At 36.4% G+C, this 21,336-nt stretch overlaps 1 protein-coding gene across 1 annotated transcript; it reads right to left on the minus strand.

The window, feature by feature from the left end:
• Window positions 1–2,310: 2,310 nt before the first annotated feature.
• Window positions 2,311–21,277, minus strand: SLC25A16 (solute carrier family 25 member 16). Its single transcript, XM_062580420.1, has 9 exons — window positions 21,154–21,277; window positions 20,489–20,581; window positions 18,071–18,204; window positions 16,255–16,318; window positions 10,321–10,442; window positions 9,704–9,770; window positions 8,733–8,895; window positions 7,807–7,875; window positions 2,311–6,100 (listed from the first exon to the last, which is right to left on the minus strand). Exons 1-9 carry the CDS (start codon window positions 21,245–21,247, stop codon window positions 5,944–5,946), a joined length of 963 nt encoding a protein of 320 aa, XP_062436404.1. The 5' UTR covers window positions 21,248–21,277; the 3' UTR covers window positions 2,311–5,943.
• Window positions 21,278–21,336: the final 59 nt, after the last annotated feature.

Consider the following 21,336-nt stretch of genomic DNA (forward strand, 5'->3'; position numbering starts at 1 on the left):
TCCCGCCGCCGCCGCCGCACCGAGCGCGGCCCGCAGCCCCGACGCCGAGGCGAGCGCACGGGCAGGTGAGGAACCCCCGCCGAGCCCCGCGCCTCACGACTAGCGCGCAGGCGCAGTAGCGCCGCGCTCCCCGGCGCCGCGGCTAAGCGCCGCTGTCCCCGCCCACCCCGCATGAAACCCCGCCCCTGCCCCGCCCACAGGCCGCCGGCGCAGCCAATGGGAGCTGCCAGCGGGGCGGTTGCCGGCTGCGGCGGGGCGGCCGCGCTTCCCGCGCGCGGGCAGAGCAGTTGGGCGCGGGCTGGCGCGCGGCTCCTCACAGCCGCCAGCCGCGGGGGGAGGGGCAGCGCTGCGAGGGAGCCTAACGCTCTCCTCGGCCAGGTCTGTACTGAGGACGCTGGTCCGATAGTGCAGCTGTCCTTTACTGCCACAGCGTTAACCGCTGGGACAGCTGTGGCACCTCTTCTGGAAGCGCTGCAGTAGCAACAAATGAAAAAAATTAAGAAAAATAGCTAGACGTGCCCTTCCCTCTCGAGTAATTAAGGGCAAATCTCACCCTGACAGCTTAAGAGTGCTTTTCCTCTGCAGAAAACTTGCCATACATTCGGTGCCGTTAGCTGGCAGCAGACGGAGGTGTTCTGATGCGAAGCAGAAGTTTCAGGTATACGTACTTTCTTTCTTATTTTTGGCCACTACTTTGGAAAGCATTCTGGTTCTGTAAGGACTGAACTGACCTAGGGACTAAACCTATTCCCCAATAAATCCGTACCACGGTTCTGACGTTAAAATGACAAGAATGGTGTAGAGCTTGGTTGGCCTTGCATCTCTTTTATATTGCCAAAAGTATCAATCTCCAGTCCCTCCAAAAAACCACTAAGCTTTGGCCCATGGTTGGGAACCTTATCAGGAAGGCCAGAGCTTTAATTTTAAAGGGTGACAGCACACTTCAGTGCGCTCCTTTACCTTTCTTTGGGAATATCCTGAAATACATGCAGTAGACTACATTTACATGTCTTTCCATTGTGGGACCTCTAATACAAGCTTATTTGTAATTGAATGGCTAGGTATCTCCTTTTAAAGGTGCTGTCATGTAATTTAGTATCGGTTTAACACATTACATAAATATGTGCAAAGAACTGCTTGTTTAACTGAGGAAAAGAAACAGAGCGGTGTAATTTAACATTACATCTATCACAAGTGTATCTGCGGGCTGGCGCTGCGAAGGACTGTCCTACAGCACATACCCACCGTTTCATTTTTGTCGTATCTAGCAGGTGTGCAGTCACATAGTGAGTTGGTTCAGTGAGCTCCTGCCATTAAAACCTATTCCTTTCTTTTGGTGTGTTAGTCTTTAATCAGATCAGTGGAAGTGCCATTACACCTAATTCATTACACTGGGCAAGGCAAGTATCAAACAGCATCTAAGGATGCAGTTTTACAGCAGAATAAACCAGCATTAAACTAGCTGCAAAACTGTCAGCTTCCTGAACTGCCTTACTGTGCAATTGTGCTAGCTCTATGGTAAGAGAATAGGTCAGATCCTGCAGATGGGAGCGGAAAGGATAGCAAGATTACAGCACACCCAACTCAGATCAGCTTCAAGTATCACAGTATCCACTCCAAGCACACTCAAGAGGCAGCTCTCTGTCACCGCCATCACTGAGGCAGAGACCTCTGAGCTGAAGAGACTTGCACAGAATAAATACATAGTTAATGATCAAGCACAGAGATATCTGGTTTTATCTCCATTTGAACTGAAATAATGTAATTGCTTTGAGTCACAAGCATATTACAAGGCTAATTACAGGTGCTAACTCGTTCCAAATAAACAGAATGACTGAAAACTAAAAAAATCCAGTTTTTAAACAGCTGAGCTACAGAATTCCTGTTTCAGGAAACAAAGAAATAAAGCATAAAGAATGTATTTCAGAGATTAAATGGTACTTAACACACAGTTTGTCCCTCTAGGAAATAAAATTATTTTGGAGAATCTATTCTGTGACTCAAAAGACCAAGATCTATTTTCTTGTATCTTGCATAATTCTCATTTTTCAGGGTTGAGGAGGAAGTTAAAAAGTATTGATAGAACTTGTCTATCTTAAGACTTCAGTTCATTTAAAGAGCAAAATATCTGGAAGGTATTAATAATGAAATAAATGCAAAGAGATTGGAATTTTATCAGTACAAAAAGAAGGCTCTAATTCATTCAGCTGTTCTGTGTAATGATTGCAAAACCACAATGCTGCTCATGGACAAATACCTTAGCACACACAACATTTTCTGCTATGAAGAAGTAGAGATGAAATACAGTGATTGTTTTAAAGACACAATGTTTAATCACTGGAAACAGAACCCATATAAATTGAGATTTTCAAGACATACCATAGATTAACCTGTACGGGATCATGTGTCAGCTGAAAGAATCCTGTAAAGCTGAGGCTCTCTCTTTATGTAAAAAAGCATTGGAAATAGCTGGTACAACACAGTTAAAAATATTATTGAAGGTTACATTAATTCTCAAATATATATCTATATACACACACATATTTTTCCACTGGGTAGAACTAGCAATTATGAGATTATGATATGGATTTTTAAGAAACAAAAGCAACAACTTCTGGATATTCTGACCTCTTCATTCAGTAGAACTGTCATTTAGGGTTGTGATCTATTATTTTGCTGTCAAGCAAACAATAAAAAAGAAAACTGTAAAACCTTGGAATTATCCTGGAAGTTTACTAAAAGATACTAACTTTATCCACAAGGAAAAAAAAAATCTTCAAAATCATTTTGAACTAACTAAAGCAATAAAGAACCTACCTAACCACCAGTTTGTAATAGCTTTTAAAGTTTCTAGAAAGGAGCTGTAAAAACATGTAAGTTATTGCTAACTAATAATACCATAAAACATTTGTCAGTGTAGTTTGAAAATACATCTGTAATTCAAAGATCTCTGGTTCCCTTAAAATTAAGTTATTGATCAACCATAACTTTTTAAAGTTGTAAGAGGGTAGTTAACAAGGTAACTTCACTTCCCAAAGAACAAACAACTTAAATTTAAGATTAATTTGTATCAAACAGCTTGACAAATGAAAAATGTGCATGTCTAACAGCAATTAAAAACTCTGCAATTTTGTTTCAAATGCTAATCATACATATACAGAAAACCATGGGCTAGAATAGATGCAACTATGTGTGTATGGGTATATATAGGTATGTATTTTAAACATGAAACATGCACCTGAAGTCAAGCTACTCTTGAAAGTCTTAAAAGTCTACTCTTGAAAATATAGCCTCTGCTGATGTATATAAAAGCATAACTGACAGCAGTTAAAAAAATACAACTAAAATTCCAGGATTCAGGTGTGTTCTTCTCACTATCATGAATTTATGGAGACCTCACTCTCAGAATTAAACTTAATAATAGTAAGTTGAATAACAAAAATTCAAACGTTCTACAGAATTTCTATTTGTTAAAAATTAAATTAAAAAATGAATAATTTAAAAGTGCAAGACATGTAAAGAAGTGAGTTTGGCTGGAGTCTGCTTTATTTTACTTTCCATTGACTGAAAATAAGATTTGTCAATTCAATATGCTAGAAATAGAAAAGACAGACAAGAAAGATGTTGGGAAAAAAAATGGTTCAGAATGAAAAGCAATTTTTGTAGGGCTATGGTGAAAAAACAATAGGGCAGACAACTAGGTTTCCATGTTTCTCTCTCCTGCCTATAGCAGTCAGATATTCATAATAAATTCTGCGTTTTAACTGAGTAAGAATAGCTAACCCTTTCAGAAAATTTTGGAAATATCTTCCCAAAAACTTAGAAGGAAGCTCAAGTCTTCTCCAAACTAGCCCCTGAGCACAAGTATGTTTCTTTCATAAGCCTTTCTGAAGTATTCCAATACTTCTGGTTTTGTTTTTTTGTTAAAAAAATAAATTCTGTTCCGAAAAAAAACTAATGCTGAAAATACAATACTGTTTCATACAGTAGTTCTACTTCTTACATTCAGTATTCTACTTGATTGTTTTGGGGACAGTTTTTACTGCTTTCTCCCTCCTTGAACATTTCTCCTTTCTGCAGAAAAAACATCCATAACAGTATTAAAACGACAGGCAATTGAGTTTCAGAAATGATGAAAAAAATTGACAAGTCAGTTATTTTGTTTGTAGCATAAAACAACGAAGAAATAAAAATGGCACATCTCTCATCTCTAAATAGTGGGTTTAACCCTCCCATAAGGACTTTTAATGATAAACGTTCACTGTGATAATAATTTTCCTTCAAAGGAAACTAAAGATCAGACCAAGAGCTGAATTGTTGTCTCTTTTAATTAAGAATGACAGTTTTATGCAAGTTTACCTACATGGGGAAACATACAGATAATTCCAGAAGCATGCTTTTTTTTTTTTTGGTCTGCAACACTTATAAATCACACACAGATATTACTTCAAGGTTTTTAATAAAATAAATTCAAATATATCTCATTTTCTGTAACTATATTGTTAAATATCAAAGAAATATATACTTTTAAGAAAATGGGAAAAAATAAGCCACAAGAATTTCTGAATATACAATTCAAAGTCTAGTTTGTCAAATTTGTCAGAATTAAGCAAATTGATCTTACCAACCACCAGTTTAATTAACATGACCATTACCAAATCTTAAAGGACACTGCTAAAATATTTACAATAAATAAATAACTTACATCACTTGAAGTAAATGCTTTACAGTTTCCTGAATCAAGTGAACACAAGAGTACCTATGCAAATTATATATATATATATATGTGTGTATATATAACAAGTCTGCAAAGTAATTCCTTTACAAAAGAAATTGCAGGAGAAAGTGTAATAATCTATTGCATATCATAGAGACAGTACATACACACATCTACAGACTCCAATACAATCCAATCTTCATTTTCTTTTTTCTTTTTCTTTTTCCTTTTTTTTTTTTTTTTTGGGGGGGGGGGTCAAGAGGTTGACTGTTATCCATATGCCCAAATAAGTAAACGCAGCAGCATGCAGTCATGTTTGTCACCATGTTTTAAGTTAGGACAAACCTGTTTGTAGGAGCCAGTAGTGGAAAGTACATAATATTCTCAGCTTTCAGTAAACTGATTTGAGAATATTCAGCACCATAAGTACTTAAAAGGTACATAAAGGCCTTGCAAGGGCAGGCTCATACTAACTCTGTTTAACAGACTTCTTCTAACACTTGTTGTAGTAAAACTAATATTGCCCCAGTCCTGTTTTTATTTGTGTAGATAGATACAGATTTTTTTTAGATTAGGGAGTGCACAAAGAAACTGATTTCCTAATTGCAAGACTGCTAATAACGTTAAATACATCTCATTGTCATTATCTATTGAAATGGTTGAAACGACTTTCAAATGTACCCATCTGAAGATAAATGCATTGTTCTTACGTACAGAAAACTTGTACAAAAAAAATGAAAAGATGCTTAAATTGTCGTCTACTGAATTCAGCTTCTACAAGACTGACAATTATTTGGATTTGAAAATTATGTATTATTCAAATCAGCTTATTCAAATTAATTTTTAAAGAATAGATGCCTAACTACTAGCTTAAAAAGCAATATAACCACGAGTATAATTCCTGGAATGGTGATAAAGCTAAATAACTAACAGCTTAAAACCCATATAAAATCTGGGCATAATTGTAAAACTGTGTAATTCTTAACATTAATCTAAGGAAGCTTACAAGATCAAGTGCAAAAAAATGTTTATAGCTAACTACTGTTCATTTTGATCTGTGTCCTGGTTTGATTCCAGAAAATTAACCATGTTTTGGCAAATAAAATTAAGTTGTTAGACAACAGCAGTTCCACAGTAACAGATAGTTTTAAAATTTCAAGTAATTTACTCACAAATATAGTTTGAAGACAGATAGTGTAGTTTTACAGTAAAGTTTAAAAAATATTTCAATTGAGGTGCAAGAATTGTTTCATAAGTTCATATGTGGTAAAAGCCACAGCCTGCGAAGGAATACAACGAATGTAATTTAAAGATAAACCACGGTATAATCCTCTTCTTATTCCATGTTGTTGATACACGTATTTCAGTGTCTGCACCATTGTACTGAAAAAATAAGAACTCAAATCATTATTGAATGCACACATTCAGTAGTCAAAATCACTTTCTTCACTTATTAAATTTGGATCTTAAGAGATCTAAAGGAAAAAGGCATGTGACTCCACAAAGTGGAGCATGAAGGTACTTCTAGGACTTAGAAGAGAGTCTGAACTTCTGCAAGAAATTTAAGCACAAAGACTGGGAATTGCAAAGAAGAAAGGATTCAGGTGTGGACAAATGGGGATTGTCTGCCTGGACTGAAGCGACTGCTTTCTGTAAAGGGACAGAAGGACAGTGCAGTCTCATCTAAAGAAGGAAGGTTTTTTCAGGCTGATAATAAACGACAGATTTTAAAAAAATTTACACCAGAATAGTTGCATGTGTTGTCGTCTTATCTGGCAGGAGGGAGTTGAGAAGCACCATTTTTATCTTACAAGTGTGATACAAGCAACAGGAAAATATTTTTCCCAGTATAACATCCAATTTTGAATTACAGAGAAAAAAAAAAAAGGCTTGAATCCCATTCTTTTTCTTTAGAAGGAAGGGCTTGTGCTTATGTTTGCATTTAGTCCTGTAAAATTTATGTTTAGTCCTATATTTCACACCTTGCACATGTATACCTTTTTTTTTTCAGAAGACCTTTTTTCTCAAAACAGGAATACTAGTATTTGTGGTATGACATTCAGCCTTACTAAAACAGAATTTGAAGTATGCATGCAGGCGGAATGATTTTCCTCGTGTACCTAAATTGAAACAAAGCGAATAGACACTAAAATCCAAAGCCCTCGAGTAAAATTCTAGAAGGTGCTCAGTATTTCCAAGCTAATACAGACATTATCCTTTGAGAACATCTTCCATATACCTCAAAGATTCAAGATTTCTTGTTTGCTTGTTTGTTTCATCTTCCTATTCTCTAAAGACATAAATGTCTACTGTCCTTCTAGGCATAGCTCTCTACAATTGCACCAAACTGTTTAAGAAGCCTAATGTTTCTAAAGGTATTAGTTCTCAGAAGCATAAATAACAGAAGCCCCAGAACAATTAACATGTTTTTATTTTAAAAGAACCTGAAGTGAAAAATAGTTAAGCTAAAAATTGATGCTGCTAAGGAGAACAGAACAGCAATTTTCACAGTAAACATTTCTAGGGTGTTTTCGAAAGGCAACTAAAAGACAGACTACTGTTAGTAGGATCAGATTTGCCATATAAGTTAATACTGAGTCAAACTAGATTCAGAGAACCACATTTCAACCAAGTTCAAAGCAACCAAGATAATCACTCGATTTCAAATTGCCCCAACCAAATTCAGTACCAGGAAAGTGTTTTTTTTTTTTTTTCTTTTTTTTTCTTTTTTTTTTAAGATGTAAGGGGCAAAGTGATTTCATTCTCTGATTTTAATGTTATTATGGTACTTCCACATCTACTAGACTAAAGTGAAGTACTAAAAACCTGAAAGCCTGGAGGCATTAGGTCTGAGAACCTCAACTACAATGTGTGTGAGAGACATTACACAAAGTTATCTTACAGAACAGATTCTGTACCATTAAAAATCTCACAAATACCTCACTTCAGTAGAACAGCCTCTCTTCTTAAGCATCCTACTGATATTATAGAAAGCCACTGCAAAATCAGTTGAAATGCAAATAAAAGTTTGCTCACAAAAATCTAGCATTAGCAATAAAGTGTCATTAACTGTGTAAAGACGAACTTACAGGCACTTGTCAGAGTCTGGGAGAACTGCTCCTAACTGCATTCGCCTACGAGTTACATCAAGTGGATATCTACAGAGGAGATATTTGAACAACAGTTCAACCAGATGCATGATGACTACATGAATATTGTTAAAAAATGAATATAAATTCTATGTGAAACCTCCAAGCTCCTTTTAAGAGAGTCAGGAATCCAACTCAGATTCTCAGCTGAAAGTTCTCCAGAAAAGGAGACTTCCTCTATAAAATCAAAACCAGCAAATCAGATCTCTTAGCACGTTCCATTTGGCACAAGTAAAGGAGACACATGAAGATCAGATAAGAGTATAAAACAGTTGTGTAAAATGCTGGAGGGAGAAGATACCTGAATTAAAAATAAAATTATCCATTTAAAGATTAATAGAAAACATGTGTGACATTTGTAATGCAGTAATTTAGTGACAAAAAATGATGCCAAATCAGTGCAAATTATTTTATGGCCAAAACCAAAATATAACAAGGACATTATGAGACTGGGGAGAGCAGGCAAAGTAAAAACAGACTGATGCCAAATACAGTATCTTAGAAATCTATTTCAGTATTCCATGGCTTTGCAAATGATATCGTTTTAAACTTAAATTGGAACAATAAAACTCTGCAAGTTTATTTATGGGACAAATTTTGCAGCTTAACAAAGAATATTCCAACTGATTTTAGTAGGAGTTTTGTCTACATTTGTTCAATACATACACCTTCAAAACCTCTGAAGACTAAGTATGTATGTAGTATGTGGAACACTATGAAATAAGTGAGTTCCAGAGTCAGATTAACCTGGTTAAAAGAACTTACTAATAATCAGACTTGCAAAACATCCTATTCTCAGGTAAAAATCATTTCATTAGAATGAACAGCTATACAGAAAACAAAAATAAACAATGCTCCGAACTTACGATATTGTCTGAGCTATCGCTCCAGCTATGCCACCACACAGCAGATTTACATGCGTTTTCAAAACTAAGACATCAGGATTATCTAATGAAGGCCGTCCAAGCAAGTTAGGTGCTTGAGCAAGTCCAATGCTCTTTAAGGTACCAAAGGTAAAAAATGAAAAACCTAAAAGGAAATTTAATTTTATATAGACTTTCACAAAACAGCAAACTTGTTGATGTATGTATTGTTATAAACACAAAGCTGCATTTAGAAAATGAAATTATTTTCCAATTCTATTAGATGTTTTCCTTAAGCACAAAGAAATAGAATAGACATACAATGCTTTGTACTTTTACAATAACTTCTGCACAAACGAACTGACATTTAAAGTTAATGTTAAAAGAACTCTTCAAATAAGCTAGACTGTGATTTTTAAATCACTGGAGTACTGTTAAGAGCAACTGCTAAGATCTACTTAAATTAAGAAATTAGTAAAACACATCTTTTAAATGAGAGTAGTTCAGATAGGCAGTTCAGTACGCAGTTCTGATGCTCCTCCATGCCATGTCAGCAATCACTTCAGTTTAATTACTTACACAGAAGTAACCAGGAGATGGAGCCAGTGTGGAGGCTCCAGTCTCCATCTACAGAGGACTCCTGGCCTTACTGATTCAGTTGTCTGAGAGAGGGCCCTACTCTTGTGGGAAAATTAGGAAGCAGAACAGAAAGAAAACCACCACTTTATCTATCTCCTCCTCAGCTCCAAGTCTCAAAAAAGTTGGATTTTGCATGTTTTGGATATTCTAACACACAGAAATCAGTTCTAGAGTAAGGTTAAAGAGTTGCAAATGCTTCCCATGGTCTTCCACTCAGCTCAGTCTTAATAAAGACAGAATCCTTCACTTTAATAGAAGCCTAATTAAGTGTGCAAATGTACTACGCAAACTTAGCATACCTGCCAAAAGATTAGCATATTCTGTTTTTTACGTACCTGCATATGGAGCCATTCCTACAACTGTTGGCATCAGACCTCTGTAGAACCCAGGAAAACCACCTTCCTTTGAAAGAAAAATATAAGCAAATTTGTAGCAAGAAATGTAACAAATGTGTTAGGAAATTTTACACCTGTTCATACAAATTCACCCAACAACAATCTAACTAGCATCATCTAGCAACAAGAATCTATAAATCAAGTTGAATTTCTTGTGCCTGAAGAACTGAGGGGAGAACTGCCTGGCTCCAAATGAGATAAAGAAGGGGAAAAAAAATGAACAAGGAGGAAAAAAACAAAAAACAAAAAACATTCAAACTCAGAACCTAGGAGACGTTTCTGAATTACACACATCCCTCCTCCCCATATTTTTTGCTGTCACTACTACTTATTCTTGAAAGCAAACTTTTCTGTTGTTTGTTTTTGACTGTCCACTTCCAGTCTGAGCTATTTCTTAGCACCGAAGTGTCAAGGTAATTTTTTACATTAAAAGGTTCAATGCACACACAATGAATTCATGTGTGTATTTTTCACCGACTCACTATTTTCAATGCTGTGCAACATTATTTAAAAAGCACATTTTGCTTTGACAGGACTGAAGATTAAAAAATATATACCTTTGTGTAAATCATCTTGAATGCATGGATAATTCCCATGTACTTGTGTTCCCCTTTTACTTGGAACGCCAGACGAACTCTAACCATATCAAGAGGGTAAGTACAAATCACTGCTGTAATACCTTTATTAAAAACAAAAACAAAACAAGCAAACAAAACTCACCTACACCTTATCTGGTTCTAAGATTATTTTGAAAAACAGAATTTCCTTTCGTGGCAGAAAATATAACAATTTATACAAATAATTTTGTTAATGAAACATTTTTTAAAAAATCACTTATACTCAGCACATAGAAACTCTAGCTTCAGCAGCACACAAAGAATTTATGTTTATACGTGGTATACGCTGAAGCTGCACACCTAAGCCCTGATTCTCCAAAAATGTATAGGCCTAACTGTATTCATACGAACAGTTCTCTTAAGTCCATGGCTCATAAGCATCAGACCAACCAAGTGCTTCAGTTTTTACTGGATTGTGGCCATAAAAATCCTGTCATGCCTAAGAGGTCAAACCACCAAATTTACATGGTTAATTCCAAAAACCTCTATCAGAATTTGAATACATGATTACTGGATCTGCATACATGTATGTGTCTACTGTATCTGAAAATACCAGATACATTCTGATAACATTAAGATAAAGTCAAGATCCTACTAACGAAGAGTACTGAGTTTAAACAAACAAATCCCAAACTGTCAAATTTCACACTTCAACTCTGAATCATACAGGTAAATAAACAGAACTAGATTCTGCAACTCCTAAATATACATGTAGCTTTATATGCTGCCATTCTTGTGCAAGGTATCTTATATATAGCTACAGTCCAAAGAATCTAACCAAGAATTACTGCATTTTTACAGTTCATGTTATACCAGCACTTCTGTTTTAAGTTTCTGAACAAAGAAAGTTATTTATAGATTTCACAAGCTGCTAGGAAACCAGTATCTTAGGATTCATCCATTTATGAGCTACTTCAAAACTCTTTAGATGCTGACCAACTTGTAATTTTGTAAACAGATCACAAATGAAACTCCAATGTAAAAACAACTGCTGTAATACAGTCAGCTGAATAACAAGTTCTTTCCTACTGCTAGCCTTTGAGGTAAACCACTCACATCACTGACAAATGTTTGGGGGGGGGGGAGTTAAAACTTTATTAAAAAGAGAGCTTTTTTCCTCATAGTATATTATTGCCACTAAAACAAAAAAAAAGTGGGAAAAAAAAAGGAAGCAAAAATATTTGTAATTTGGATTCTGTTCCTTAGAAATCACTCTGCTTTAGCTAAACACCATACCTAAAAATTGGTCCTACGGAGGATGTGCACACTATTGCACACTGGCAGGAAACTGACACTTCCTCTTATGCTTGAGTACTCTCTGATATCTGGTTTTGTATGTACATTTCCCACCTTTCCCAGAAAGCCAAAAGAAAACAGCATCGGGGGGTAGGGGGGATCAAGATCAGACAGGAATACCATGATTAGATGGAGAAAGAACATAATTGACAGCTGATCAATCTCAGCTTTTTTGGATAGCTTGTTCATGCTAAGAATAAAAGTTGTTGTATTCTGGAATATCCTACCAGTAACTTTCATTTTAGAAGAGAAAAACATCTCTTCCAGAGATTTTGGACTATGCCTCTGAAAAGCAGACATCTCCAGTTGCAAAGTTAGAAGCTGCAAAACACCAAAGCAATTTAAGGACTGTTTCCACTGAACTACATTATTAAATGCAATCCCTCAATTTCGGAACATCCAGAAATATTGCAAAATGGATTAATTCAGACAATTTTTGAAAAACAAGCAGGGAAGCTTCTACAGAATTCACAGGAAAGTAATCTTACTTCAGAAAACAACTTTATCCCTGCTCTTACCAATAATGCACTGATAACTATCCAGGAATACTTTCTGAACAAAGAGTAGCAAATAGACCAACAAGAGTTTGGTGACTGTACTAAGCTGTCAACACCAAGCTCCAAAATAGCATTTTTAATTGGAAAAAAAAAATGTAATAAGGCTTTAGATTTTTTTTTTTTAACTGTACATTAAAATCTGCTAGCCATGAATTCTGAGGAGAAAAAAAAAAGGAGGATTTCTAGCATTAGCAGCTCAATAAGCTACTGTGAGCCACAAAATACGTTTTCTTGAAGAGACTGGGACAGGCATGTTGCTCTTTCTTCTTACTGTTGTTCATCTGAGCAAAATGCGCATTAGGAAGGATCAAGATTTCCTCTGAGCTCAGAAGGAACAATATCTTTTCCGGGAGGAATGGAGGCCAGCTTTTTGACAGTGAAAACCAGTGGGAGAGCCTACAGAAACATTAATCTCATTTCTACTCCCTAAATATTATGACTTGTCAAAGCTCAGACCACAACATCTTAAGGCTGATCCCCTGTCTTGAGGGAGTAAGGTCTCTTTCAGTTAACTGGAGCTGGGCCAAAAATTGCTCTCATGGCTGTTTAAACATGACAGAATTGAAAATGTATCTCCAACTAAGAGACATATACTGCAATTTTCCTGTATGAGATCTGAAAGAATATGTCAATGTTTGGATTTTTTTTCCTCCCTCAAAGGAACCACTTCTAATATAGCAGAACTTTTTGTTGCAAATGAGGACTTCGTAAGTCCCTACGGCACTGAAGTCAGGGAAAAATCTTTTTTTTTGCTTATAATGTTTTCTTCAAGCATCTTTGAGCATTCTTAGAGACAAGAAACTGGTTTACACAGACTAAGCGTAAATGAAGCGCAACAAGAATGGAATCATCAGCGTGTCTCTAATTACTTCCCAAGCTTTGGGAGTTATTAATGAGACTAGCTGTATGGGCATCTACCTTGTCTCCCAGTTTCCCTATTATTCTTCCATTCTTAGGCATCATCTTTCTTTGAAAACAAAAATAAACAATTTCTTTTTTTTAAATAAAAATCAGGTAAAAAAAATCAGCCAGATAAACAAGTTTTTCTGATTTCTATATTGTGTTCTAGGTAACTTGTCCACAACTGACCTAGATCAAAAGCAGAACTACCAGATGATTCAGAGGTATAGAGTCACAAAAATGAGCACAGGCCACAGCCTTCAACTGCAAGAGATGTGCTCCTTCACTAATATAAAAAAGCAGATTAATTTATCAAGCAGGCATCTGCCCCCCCAAAAAACTTCATAGACTATTTATAGAGATAAATAGCTGATGAGGGAAAAAAAGGCAAGCTAAAGAACTGAAAAGTTCACAGGTCTTAATATTTCTAGACCTGTAACTTATAATTGTATTTCTTTCTGAATTGCACCTAAAGAAATAAACAGCACAGATTCTTTTATGTTTACTCAATTAGATAAGTCTTAATTAAGTCTTATTTAAAGATGGAACAGTAGTATCCACCTAAATCCATGTTATTTTCCAATTGCTTTTAGTTAGGAAAAAAAAAAAGTGTCTTCTGTACTTGTTTCAAGGAACTTGAGTTTATTGTGGTAATTTCTGCTCTTTTGTGGCTGCTTTTGAGTTAATCAAGTGCAGATAAGAAAATGCACTTGTTTGTGTTTTAATTCAGATTTTTTTCATTAAGAAAACTCAAAAACGCTTGTATTTTCAAAATTGCCCTGTGAAGAAAAATATATATAGATATTGTTTGATCATTTGGTTTCCCAAACCACATTAATATCTGTGATTTTTCCTTTCCCCCAGCTGTCTTTCCTTAAAGGAAGTTATAAGGCACTTATCTGTTAATGAGGTGTTACAACTGAAATTTGAATCACACAAGACTCAGGAAATTCAGAGTTAAAGTTTCCACAGTAACTTTAACTTGGCCTCCTTAAATATATGCATTACAATAGGTTTTTCTTTTCTCTCACTCCACTACCCCCATCCTCACTGCTTTTCTCTTCACTGTGGACATGCCTTTGATCCTGTTCATCTGTTACAGAAGATATTCAAAAGTTGCCCACCATTTTGAAGCTGATTTAGGTCTGTTCAGTGTTAGCAAAGTTGGAAACTCTGGCATAAGCAGGATTTAAGTATCAATAGCATACACTGAAGTGAATACAGATGGCTGTGTGGCTGGATGACAGAAATGGGACAAAGGGGAAAGCGAAACAACGGCTACCCATCTTCATCTGCATAGTACTGGGTTCCAAGAAACTGTGAAGACCCCTTTGCACCAACACAAGGGTGCATGTCTCCTGCAGCTATTTAAATGTGGAAGCAGCAGAAGAATACCCCTTAGCGGAGCCAGAAAGAGACTAAGCCGGAGGAGCTAGAGCTAGGAATATGAGGGGTTTCCCTAAGGGTCTTTTCTCACATTTGCAATTTCAGATTCCAAACTCTGTGTTCATATTCCAAACTCTGTGTTCTCCTTGGTGCCTCCTTCCTCTTACTATCCTCAGTACAAGCACCCCTCCCTTACCATTTATCTAATTAAGACCCCCAAAAGTAGTTAACATCATCTAGTAAACAACAAGATTCTAAAATGTCATACTATCAATATACTAGTACAACATTCATTTCACTGCACACTTAAGTCTAGCTTATGTACTTAGTTTGGGGGTTCTCCACACCAGAAACTTCCTTTGTACTGTACTTAAATGTACCACACTAAGCATTGCAGCTGATTGTGCTTTCCAGATAATACCATATATGAAATTTATTTCCATTACTCTATGAAGAAGATTCAACCAGTAAGGTGCTTAAAAATGATGACAGATGTTACTAATTTAGTTACACAAAGAATGCCACCATATCCAACATTACTGGAGTTAAATTGATATTTTAATGTTTATACAGTGCTCTCTGAGAAGGCTCCTGAAAAAAATAATAGTAAGCTTTTGGAAATAATAAAAAGCATTCTTTAGTGCACTTAAAGGCAGGACTATATATATATATATGTATATGTATACACACACGTGTGTGTGTGTATGTATGTGTGTATATATACATACATATATATATATATATATATATATATATATATATATATGCACATTTTTTCCACTTTTTTTTCCAGACAGAAAGCCAGACAAGTTCTGGAATATCTTACCAAATAGGTTTACTTTTTCTTTTTTTTGGGGGGGGGGGGGGATTTCTGAGCAGTTTCTTTTCATTCTCTTTCCCTTCTTTCTGATTGCATGCAAGAAACAGTATTTTCATGAGGTCTTTCTAGTTTAACTAAAGATAGCATTAATAATCCACTGTATTTTTATTTCAGAAGAGGCTACATATTAATATTCATCTTGTAACTATATAAGGACTGCCAATAGACGGTATTAAGCCTGTTTTAAATGGTAAAAACACACACAAAGAACCTCTGATTAAAACCAAGTCTACTATTACTTACCTTCCCCTATTTTTCCTTAGCTACTTTTGGACAAGTGACTGACAAGGAAAACAGGTATGTATAATCATATTTTATACTGACAGTTTAAAAGTACTTTATTCTACTGCTATTTTACTAATTGTCAAATGATGTTCATATGTATGCTACAAAGAGTATCATGAAAAATTCCACATTGTACGTTGTAAGTCTAGACATTTCAAAGACATCTAAAGAATCCACCATTTCAGCAGCTACAGTTCTCTACTTCTCAGAACATACATTCAACATGGTCACAACGGCAGACAGGCTGATGAGCCTATTCTGCTAAAACTTTTATTTTTATGTTTGATCTTAATGACACTGGATTTTTCTTTTTTATATCATAATAAACACTGTAATAACTATGCTTGACAACACAGTATGAATTCAATGTTTGAATTTAATGCTTTAAAGAATACTTTTAGACAAACTTTTCAATTAAGCAACTATGCATTATATTAAAACATTTACTAGCCTTTTTTCTTAATACAAGTTTACAGCACAGTTTGACCTGAAAACACATTAAATCATCTTCTAAACACACACCAGCTTTTCAGCAAAACAGATGTCTGAAATGCAAGTATAAAACTATACCTGCCATAGATCCAGCCATTAATTGATGTACATGCCCTGAAATCCCAAGTTGCTTCTTTATTACCTATGAAATATCAAACAATACAATTTATTGTATTTACAATAGTCATATATCAGAAAATATGGAGAAACACATTACAGTTTACTAGCATGTTTGCAAACCCTGTAGCTGTTTAAGAAGTTCACAACATTAAAAATTCAAACCAGAGCAATTAATTATCATTAAAAGAATTTCCTGAAAAATAATTAACAAATTTATTAACAACACCTAAATACTAAAATTGCTATTAATAAAACAGAACAACTAGTTGAAAGTATTAGTACTATTTACTTAAGAAGCCAGATTAATTATTTGTTTAGTTATCTTCAATGTGTGTCAATCAAGGCAAACTGAATACTATCCTTCCTGAATGATAGAGAGCAAAGGACACTGAGCAAAGTTGAAAAGTGAGATGTTCGAAACTGAGGAAATTATTTTCCCACACACAGCATGTGAAACTTATTCCTATAAATATATCCTTAAGACCATATGCTTAGTCAAATTTAAAAAATAATTAGAGAGAGAAAGCGCGCGCGCACATATGCCAGACTGGATGAGTATTCAATAGAATAAGCTTCCTAAATTCCTAAACAAATAAAATTCCTAAATCTAAGTCCTGGAAGAAAATTAGAAGTTCCAGACTTATAGCAAATAACTGAGAAATTTTAATAAGCAACTTCTGGTATAAAAAACATCATTTCACATCTTCCTTCTAGGAGAACTGTGGGGTTTTTTTTTCCTTTACACGCTTCTGCAAAGCATCTGTAATATCTGCTGTCAATCATAAGTTAAAAGAAAGCATTATGATGTTAAATTGTTCCTTGAAATTTGTAGATTCATAAATCATTACGTTAAAGCATGGTATGCACTCTTATTTGACACAACATAAAACAACCATGATGTTTTGATCAACAGCATTTATGACTACACCATTGAAAAAAGTTTAATTTGTTCTTTTTAGAACCAATACAACGAAGCATCTGTAACTTGCTCTTTAGAAAGGGATTGCAATTTGAGTTCCACTGTCTTCAGTAAAGATCATGCAATTTACTTCAGTGAGAACTACGTCTGACCTTCCAGAAAAGAAATTCCTTATGGCTAACAGTAAGATTATATTTTTGATCTTAAGTAATACTTAAAAACAAGCTCATGCTAACACCTAACCTCCAAAAGGTGTTGCAAGTATTATTTGGAATTTATTATGAAAGAATAAATGCATGAAAGTAGAAAGGAATTCACAGAACCTGTAAAACCCTGAAACATGCATTTTCTCCTGCACACTATTTTTACCTAAAAGGTGACATAGCCATGCGATATGTCAAATATGATGGTCATAAATCTAGACTTTCAAATTTAAGTAATAAGACTCCCAATACAATAAAGAGGTTATATTTTACATTTTATTCCTACACTATTTGCAAACAAAGCGCTCCATTTTTATTAAAATGACTAGCAGCAGTCTCCAGGTACCTTATTTAAAACAAACAAACAAAAAAAATATTCACAGCAATAGAAAAGCACTAAAATTGGTAAGAATTTTTTCTCCTTAAGCAATGCTGCAAAGAGTTTCACTCTTTCCCTGACATTTTCAATGAGCAAATTCAGGTATTAACCAATCTGAGAAAAATAATCAATAAATTAACCAATCTGAGAAAAGATGTGCAGCTAACAGGGCACAAAAGTTTCAGTGTTTGTTTTGGTACTTTAAAGAACCTGTATGCATTGTAGACACACAACAACAACAAAAAAAAGAAAGAAAAAAAGAAGTTATACTACCTTTTTGTATTGGTCAAATGCCATAAATTGAATTGCACCATAGGGAAAGATTCTAATCATCATTGCCCCATTTCCTTTATATAGCCCAAGGTAACCCTCCTTTTTCGGGACTGCACGCAACGTAGAAAACACTCCTGTCAGCAATACAAAAAGAGATATTTAACAGTCACAAGAAAAAAAATCAAGCAGTTATTACTGAAGTAAGACAGTATGTGAAGAACTAAGGCCTGACCACACTGCTCATATAACTACAGAGGGTGGGAAAAAAAAATCTATTTTCAAGGCCCAAATATTGACAGGAGGAGGTTTAAGGTTTTATCAGCTTTCTTGCCTTTCAGATCCTGTGAAGCTCCTTATGAACTCAAGTGTTTCAGGCCCCATGATTTGCCTGGACTGTAAGGAGACTACCCATCCACGGAAAATTAGTAACAGAAGGAAAGGAACGCACTGACTTGCATTCCAGTGAATTAAGATTTTTTTTTTAATCTAAAATCACAACAAAACTATCATTGCCACATGCTTAATTAGAGATTAAATGCCATCATTAAGGAAATAAAGTAAATAAGTTTAAGACTTATTACTTATGACCTAAACATTTTAGGCTTTCTATTCCAGAGACATGTTTTGAGAAGAAGCAACACTATTCTACTCTAACAGGAGGGAAACGGTGCAAAAATCACACAAAGTTCGGGCAAAACCTATAGCTTCATTACAAACACATTGTAAGACATACACAATTGCTATCAAATTCTCAAATAACATTTTTAAAGCGATGGAATAATGCATGACAGCTCTTTTGTTTAATTTTAACTGTTAAATAGTTTCTACATTCAAATGCAACTATTGAATCAATGATGTAAGAGCTGAATCTGAAAAAGGCTTACAACATTTATCCTTACAGAAAGAAAACAGAAAAGAGAATCACAGTTGACAAACTTATATTTAGGGATTAAATCAAACAAACAGTAGTTTCCAGAGTGCTAAGAATAGAATATTAAATCTATTTTAAAATACGTCATCTTTTTAATGTACCCATGAAGATACTTAATGCTGTGATTAGAATTTCTCCTCTCTGCCCTACAATGATGAGTAATTGTTTTTATTTCTTAGAATACATGCTCTAAGATCCACATGTCATGAACTTTACAAAACAAGGGCAGTAGAAGTACTGTGAGGACTCTGATGAATGAAACCATTGTGCCTCTGCACTTACTGATATCCCACCTACAAAATAATCTTTTTTTGCCTATATCTAACAGTAACACATGTTCCAATCAGAATCATATCTTACAATCTAAACAGAGAAGAATGTAATACTTTACATACCAATTACGGCACAATAAAAACTAAAGAAAAAAAAAAGAGAGATTTAAAATATTAGTCAAACCCATTATTTGAGCCTCTAACTGTTAGACTGCAAATTTGAATGCATACTTATGTGACTGTGGTACTCAGCTGTCAAGCATTTTATGTTTCTCTTTTTTGGTACAGTGAAATGAATACACATCACCTGAACATTGTTTTAAAATTTATTTTTACACCCTAGATCTTTTTATAAATGATCTTCATTTTCTAAGCTAAAAATCTCAAATTCCTAAATTAAAATCTCTTCTTAATTTGATTTAATTAACCAACTCAAATTTTTTTGAGAACTCTAATACATTTGAATTTCTGAACATACATTGTGACATTTTAAAATGTTTAAAAACATGATATAAAATATTATGCACAAGAGGGCGCTATTACAACCACACAGAAAATGGTTCTGAATTCACTGGTAATTATTTTCTCACCTTGACGGGATCGATACTGAGGCCAAACATACCTCACCTGCACCTTGCATTAAGCACAAATTCACTTGTATTGCCAATTCGTATCAGTCACACTACTGTCTGGGAATGCAGACGCACGTGAGTCGCACAGGATTCAGCTGTCACTGGTCTCTTGATCACCAGCCCCTTTCTAAAAGCTACCAACTCTGAAAAGTACCAATTTCCACAACTCCTGGAAACTGGCATTAGCATAGTAGTTAAGACAGTAATAGAGCTACCAGCAGTGACAGTTTTTATATCAATGACCCACGAGTCAAACCAGTGATTACCAAGCTGCTGACTTCAGTAAGAGGATCAAGCCCTCCTTCCTATGCCTTACTGAGGATCATTCTGACATCTCAGTTTCTAACGCATCAATATAGGAATTAATGGTACAAGCTTGACGCATTTTACATAATTTTTTTTTGTTCTGCGTTTTTACACTCACAAAGCATGGCACAGAGCCCATCAAACTGACCAGATGGAAACATCCTTCTGCTTGATTAGTATCCTTCTTCATACAGTTGCTTAGGTGAGCAAATCTACGCTCGTAAATCATAAGCATTACTCTTAAGAACAAAGATAATATATACAGTAGCCATCTTACCTAGATGTTTGTAATGGTGGTTATGAGCTTGCAGCAAAATCTTTACTCGATCCAGTGGTGCAATAGTTGTTTTGGCACAACATCCTGCAACACCTTTCCAAGAATAAAAATGTAAAAACTCTTAAGTATCAACAGATAAGTAAAGAAATTTTCTAATGTACTTTTAAGTGGAATATGTGGGGAGAAAAGTATAGATAGCTGCCATCAAAAATGTAACACCGACTCCTTAGAGCCTTACTGGAAGTCAGTATAAGCTACTTTTGCACGATTACGAAATCGAGAAGCACCACCCCTCTCGGCCGCTGAAGTCACAGCAAAGTTTTCGGAGAGAGTTGCTGGTAGCTTTCCAGCTCACTTCCTCCGCCGCTCCCGCGGGCGCCCGGCGCCGGCTGGCCGCGGCGCAGGGACGCGCTGCGCGCCCGCAGAGCGCAGCGAGCCGGACGCCCTCCCGCCGCCTCGCGAGCGCCGAGCGGGGCCGCCGCTCCGGCGGCGCACGGCACGGCTCGGCTCGGCTTGGCTCGCTGCCCGGGCCGCCGCCACAAAGCGGCGGCTCCCCCAAGGCTCGCGGCCGGGCGGCGGGGGCCGCGAGCGCTCGGCTGGCAACCACGCGGGGCTGCCGGCACCTGCCCCCGGGAGCCGCCGCCCCCTGCCCGCCGGGCACCCACCTCCGGCGATGAAGGAGCGCAGCCAGTAGAAGTCGCGGCGCGCCGCGCCCGGGGGCAGCGCGGCGCCGGGCCCCGCCGCCGCCGGGGTGGCCATGGGGCAGGGCGGGCGGCGGCGGCTGCTGCTGCTGCTGCCTCAGGCGGCGAGCGGGCAGCGCGGGCAGCGCATGGCGCCGGGCGGCGCCG

The sequence above is a fragment of the Rhea pennata genome, chromosome 7, assembly GCF_028389875.1.
Source record: "Rhea pennata isolate bPtePen1 chromosome 7, bPtePen1.pri, whole genome shotgun sequence".
NCBI lineage: Eukaryota > Metazoa > Chordata > Aves > Rheiformes > Rheidae > Rhea > Rhea pennata.

Coding starts and splice junctions, on each gene's coding strand:
- SLC25A16 (XM_062580420.1), bottom strand. CDS start 21,247: ATGGCCACCCCGGCGGCGGCGGGGCCCGGCGCCGCGCTGCCCCCGGGC. Junction 9,771..10,320: donor TCAAGATGATTTACACAAAG/GTATATATTTTT, acceptor TTTCTTTCAAAG/GAAGGTGGTTTTCCTGGGTT. Junction 6,101..7,806: donor CCAGACTCTGACAAGTGCCT/GTAAGTTCGTCT, acceptor TTATTTTTTCAG/TACAATGGTGCAGACACTGA.